The 6629-nt window shown below is 29.5% G+C and overlaps 1 protein-coding gene across 3 annotated transcripts in view; it reads left to right on the forward strand.

The window, feature by feature from the left end:
• The first annotated feature begins 1298 nt into the window (after positions 1 to 1298).
• The window catches only part of LOC108752129 (protein quiver), a 7119-nt gene continuing 1788 nt past the window's right edge, over positions 1299 to 6629 (forward strand). Inside the window, exons 1-4 of one of the 3 annotated variants that reach the window (XM_018492770.1) lie at positions 1299 to 1473; positions 1574 to 1685; positions 3001 to 3147; positions 6019 to 6066. In XM_018492770.1, coding sequence (XP_018348272.1) covers positions 3117 to 3147; positions 6019 to 6066 — 79 coding nt within the window. In that variant the 5' untranslated portion in view covers positions 1299 to 1473; positions 1574 to 1685; positions 3001 to 3116. The remainder of the gene's footprint in view (positions 1474 to 1573; positions 1686 to 3000; positions 3148 to 6018; positions 6067 to 6629) is intronic. The other 2 variants (XM_018492768.1, XM_018492769.1) reach the window with 2 other exon arrangements.

Raw genomic sequence — 6629 nt, forward strand, 5'->3', positions numbered from 1 at the left:
CGTAATTTTTATACATGTATTAATTTTAATATGATTAGTTCTAACTTTAGTTCTTCTCGCTATGTGTATGCAGGGAATAGAAGTAACGCATACTTGTAACATTCTTAATAAACGAACAAACGCCAAAGGCTTTGACAATGTTATTAAAGTCATGACACTGAATAATGTTTTAAAAGTTTTAATCTCTTGAACACCTTAGATAATGTTAACATCATTCTGTAACTTTTAAGCCTTATAACTCAAAAAGTACTTGATAAAATAATATTTTGTCATAGTGTTTTAAAGAGCTTTCAAGATAAGTTACAAGAATATGCTTGCTGCATATCTAGATATTTACTATATTTAGATTAAAAGAGTCAAATGACTTCGATGACTTTGATCTTGCCAATATTGTCAAGATCGACCTTGAGTGACCTCCAACAGGTTTTAGCCATTGCTTGTTATTCGTTAAAAAAAGTTATTAATAATCAAAATTCTTAATTATTTCCCCGCTTTGTATGAAAAGTCGAATGATTTTTCTCTAGGCAGGGGATGCTATGGGGTGAACCTCACTTCGCGCGGAAAGTCGATCGCCCTTAGTCGGTCCATTCGATACTTTCTCCCCTATCATCCAACTTTTATGCAAAGCGGGAAATGTGTGTGTATGCGCAAGCATGCATGAAGTTGCATGCGTATACTTAATATACTGGAAAAATTCACAGAAAATTCTGTATATATAAATACATACTACAGGATATTTGTAGTGTATACTTTGAACCACTGTAGAGTTCAGACAAGAACATACTCAGTATACACAAAGTACGTATATCATAGTACGTATATCGAATATTCTAGGAATACTAGTAACATATCGTTTTGATATTCTTTGGACATTTTCAGAATATACTTGTTCTGTTAAAAATAAACGCATCTTTTCTTTGATACTTATCTGTTTATCTTTCTAGTATACTTAGTCGAAAAGAATTTCCAATTATCACTAATTATTTCAACTTAGTAGCTTCGCAGATAAAGAACACTTTGGTGCATAAGCGCTCAATTGTACAATTGGTTGAATAAAGCTTCACGTTGAATGCTATCAGCGAAAACTATTGTACTACCGTACAAGCTCTTGTCGAAGAGTAGCAGAAGTAGCAGAAGTAGCAGCAGTAGCAGCAGTAGCGGCAACAGCAGCAGCAGCTTCGTCGGTACAGTTGCCGCAATGTGAGCACGTGGTACTGGCCGACGGCGTCTCATATTGATCGACCTGAATCTATGCTCCGGACGGCGCGTCGACTAGCGCGCTTGTCAGTACCCTGAAAGCACTTGTACGCTGCATTTACAGTGTAATCGCAACCGCATATTCGCATCGTGGCATTTCGCGAACTGCATCGTGCTGCATACTCTTGTAACCTCGTTATGTGCGTTTCGCCGTCGCTATACATCGGTGATGTAGACTCGTCGATAGACACGCCAGGGTGTCTGAGCTAGAAAGAGGTAATAAGTACAGAGCAATGATGGATTTTGTTAGTAAGTCGAGAATCAAATCTGAAATCACGACACGAGAGGAATGATAATAATTCGTTTAAAAAATTAGATTTTGTTTTCCAGACATCGTTCAAAAACAATACCAGTGTTGTCACAAGAAAATCAACACTTCCAGATTTCATGGTTCAATAAAAGTATGTGGGATTCGTGAACACGATTAGGTATATGAATGTGTTAAACCTGCTTCGATTTGTTTCACAGATTCAAGTAAAGTATTTCATATTTTGTGCAGTTTTACTTCATATTTTAATTGCTGGCTAAATATTGTTCAATTAAGTTGTTATTAACGTAAAATAATTTAGATATTTTGCACACAAATATATAATACATAAAATATATAAAGAATTTAATTTGTTGAATTAAATTTGAAAAATTTCGAAAAAGTTGATTTGAAAGAGATATAAGTATCCCTTTGATATTGATTAAAAAATAGAAAGTTCTCAACACACAGAAGATATTGAGATATATATATGTAATTAACCATATCTTAATATATATTTATTAATTTTTTAGGAAAAGTAGAGTATTTTTATCTTTTAGAAGCATTAAAATAAATAAAAATACAAAAAGTATTTTTATACCTTTTTCATTACATTTACTCTAACAATTATGGTTACATAACTGTTTTTATATATGTGTGTGCGTGTAATTTTTATTACTCTTGTCTTAATTAACACACTTTTTTACAATGTAATTACAATTATTTTAAAAATGTATATCTTATATTGTAGAATATACTATTTAATTTTTATAAACAAAATATTAAGTAATACCATAATTTAAGTATAAACATTTTTAAAATATAAATATTTAACGTTACAACTAAATGTTACGTGATTAATTAATAATTTATTATTACCATAATATCATAATATTAAATTAATATTTTGTCAAACGATTTAGTGCGCAATTATGCTACTGAACTGCTTAAGTGCCTTAAATTAAGCATTCTCTTTTTGTGACAGTTCTCAAATAGGTATGTGTTACTATATAAATTTAGAATGAGTAAGTATGCATTTATAGTGATCAAATGTCAACAACAATTAATATATCAACATTTAAAAAAGCTGACATTTATTTAATTAACTTTTATTTAACACATTAATTCAATGTTATCAACAAAATGAGCAAATTACTTTTCAGTATCAAAAAATTCCAACAAAAAATGTATTAAAATGAAATATTATTACATTATAAACAAATTTATTTACAGAATCTATAAAACAAATTATCTGAGTGTAACTACAATTTGTTAGTAATTACATTGTTATATTTAAAACAGCAGAGTATAAAAGATTAATTTTGAGCATTTACTTTAATTGTATAGTTGTACAGCTACTTTTCCATTTAGAGTAACGTAAAATTTATAAATTTAATAAAAAATATTTATTATACATGACTACAGTGTCAAGTTTGATCTATGCATCTTTAAAGAACTGTCCTAAATTTAATTTAAAAACTAATTCGTAATTTCAGGGAATATTCGGTTGAAATATACAGTTGGATCAGCTCGTGCTAATCGGGCTATTCGATGTTTAAGGAAGTTTCGCCATGACGCGAAGCTAAACAAAGTGTAAGGACATCCTGCTGCTATGAGCATGTGGACGAATCATTTGCTAGTGGGTGAGTGTACGTGCGTTCTCGATAGGCTTTCTATTTAATTCTGAAAGGTTCTTCTATTTTAAGAAGATAATATCTATTATATAAATATTGTCGAACTGAAATAGGGCTTCTCTCTTATACAAATATCAATCATATTGAATTAGATTTATTCTTTAAAATTAAAACAATTATTATAATCCTCTTGCTTGAAATTCGGACAGAAAAATTCATATATTTCAAAAATTTACATATATCCAGAGTACAAAATATCTGTTTTTAATGTTAAAGTAATTTTGAGCACAAAAGTTATAATGCAAATATACACTACGCAAAAAAATTAAAGAATCACCTAGTCCATCCTCAAAAATATTCAAAAGATAAATATTCAAAAGAGTGTAACTTCAAAAATCATAACAAGATTTTTTAAAAAAACATTTTAAAGCTTAAAATATCTACTTTTAAGATCAGTAATTGATATTTCAATCTGAATGATTTTTTACGTAACTATACGAACAGAAATGGGTATTCTCAAATCTGAAAATTTTGTACAAATTTTACGAAGGTCTATAGCGTAAACTAAAAATCGCACACAAATGCTGTTTACAATAGTCAAAAGAGTGAATCTTCTACTTCAATTTGCTGTTTTATTGAACATTGTACGATTTTTTTTTCATTGAATTATTCAACATTGAAATAAAAGGAGTAATTTTTTATTCAATGTTGAATAACTCGGTGAAAAAAAATCGTACAACGTTCAATAAAAAGGCAAATTAAAGGTGAAGATTCACTCTTTTGACTATTGTAAACAGCATTTGTGTGCAATTTTTAGTTTACGCTATAGACCTTCGTAAAATTTGTACAAAATTTTCAGATTTGAGGATACCCATTTCTGTTCATATAGCTACGTAAAAAATCAATCGATCAGATCGAAATGTCAATTACTGATCTTGAAAGTAGATATTTCAAGCTTTAAAATGTTTTTTTAAATCTCGTTATGATCATTTTAGACGAAGTTACACTCTTTTAAATATTTACTTATTTTTGAGGGCGGACTAGGTGATCTTTCAATTTTTTTGCTTAGTGTATAATCGTAGCTTATATGTCAAAATATTTATTAGCATGAAAATCTGATCGTCTCAATTGGTTACGATTTTGCAATTACTGAGTTTTATTACGATCTAGAAATCATAGGTGTTATATATTAGATCAATCAACACGCGTACGGCCGCTGCTTCCATGCTGCTAGGTACGTGGACACGTTTTACGTACGTAAGATTTATGAAGAAAAATCACATTTGAGAAATACAAAGGACTGTAGGAATAAGGATATACATATACAGGTTGATACTATACAGTCACCATTTCGTATATAGTACGGACTGTTAACAAATTAACAAGTCAATAATTTTGATATAAAATTTTATAAATTATATTTAAAATTTAAGTTCTCTGTATTTCAAGTCAAATGCGAAGGTATTTTCGAAAAAGTGCGTCAGTCATCTCCAAATTATTTTGTTTCACTGATATAGACAATTATTGCTGAATATTTCATTCGCAAAGAAGCTTGCAAAATGTAATAGTTTTACATATAAGTATATTTGCAAAAGCATTTTATTATCTTTAGTTTATCTATATTTTTATTCTTGCTACACACCACTCGTACTTTTTCCATTTACTTTCTACTCTGTTCTGTATTTTTGTAAAATCTTATGTATATCTTCTATATATATTTTTTACTCGATATTCCATTATCCTAGAGAATCCTGTGAGATAAACCTGTTTTTAATAATAACAGATTCTGTAAATATCAGTACAATAATCATCAAAGTACTGTACGCAAGCATACACTCAGAGAAAGGCATAGTGATAGCAACTATAAAGATGACAACTATACGAGTTTAATAAGTAGAATTAGTGTACCTATATAACATATATTAAAAAAACTAATGTATATAATTAAATAAATTATTTAATTGTTACAATAATTATAAAATATGTAGTTTATTCAATTACGTACATTAATTCTACATATAAAATTTATATATATTTATATAGTTGCTACGTATATAGACAACAATCACTATGGCTTTTTTTCTAAGTGTAAGAATATCAATGTAGTTCACTTATATCTCTTACAGTGTTACATAGTATAATTCGCTTGTAAACAATAATTACAGCAATATTTGCCTTATGCTGTATGGCAAATTATAAATACAATGAATAAAATGCAATTATTGTCGATATTGAAACAACTTTTATATGTAAAAATTGTTAACTTTTTGGTCTTTTACACTGTGTAATTTAAATATCTAAGATAGTGAAAAATTATCTCTTAAAATTTTTCAGCATACTTATATCTTGCAACTTAACATGTCTCAAAACTCTTTTAAAATTGTGTATGATCAAGTTTGATTTCTAAATTCCGAGATATTATCATTTACTATTGTATATTTTTTTATACTGTATGCCTTCTAAATACATTGCATGAATGTCAATTTTACATTCTATACTTTTATATTCTATTCTTTGTTACCAATTCTTACATGTATACCTTACAATTTACGAAAACAAAAGTGCAAAAAGATTAGAATTATTCAGCAAACAGAAAAATATGGACTGACTGTCGCGAATTTTTCTTTTTTTATTAATCGGATAGCATTATTAGCTAGCACAATTATCAGCAGTCTCCAACATCATTAATACCGATATGCTAAAGCCGCGCTATGGAGATGGTAGTGGTTGTAATGATAGTTGCAATCACCGTAGCCGTTATATAATAGCGCTAGTCTGTTGCTTGCGTTACTACAGATCACACCAAGTTACTTAAGCTAGCTACCTGCGCGCAATATCAACACGCATTGCCTAAAGCAATAACAAATCTTTCGTTTTCAGCGGCAATTGTACTCGCGGTTGCCACCGTCTGTCATGCGGAGTGCCAGAGTGAGTGATTAAGTCAGCTTACTCTCCTCGGTATGCTCGTACCGTGTTATCGTTTGCTAAGGACTCTATGAAGTTCGATGAAACTCAATGCGTTCGCGGCCAAAAGACTCGATTTTATCAGAATGGATTCCACCTCAGGGTGGAAAAGTATTCTCCAACGAGAGTTATCCAATCGAGATTGCTCTCGAACTGGACGAAAATTGTACCAAAAAACGTTTTGCTTGATAAAACATACAGTTATTTCAATAATTAAATATATTTTTGATTATTGAAATTTTTGATAAATTATGACAGATTTTTCTAAATTGTAATAAACGTCGGTCAGCAATTAAAACAAATTAATTCTATTCTTATCTAATTTCATCGAACGTAATCACATTATCGAAACGTATTATCTATCATTCCATGAAAGCGAACAGTGCTTATTTCATTTTTAGAACTTATGAGCGCGCTCATTGATACATGAAACCTTACATAAAAAATGTGCACTCGGGAAATTGTGTAATATATGTATGCATATGTATATATATATATATATATATATATATATATATATATATATA

Source organism: Trachymyrmex septentrionalis, unplaced genomic scaffold (genome assembly GCF_001594115.1).
Source record: "Trachymyrmex septentrionalis isolate Tsep2-gDNA-1 unplaced genomic scaffold, Tsep1.0 scaffold56, whole genome shotgun sequence".
In the NCBI taxonomy this organism is placed as follows: Eukaryota; Metazoa; Arthropoda; class Insecta; order Hymenoptera; family Formicidae; genus Trachymyrmex; species Trachymyrmex septentrionalis.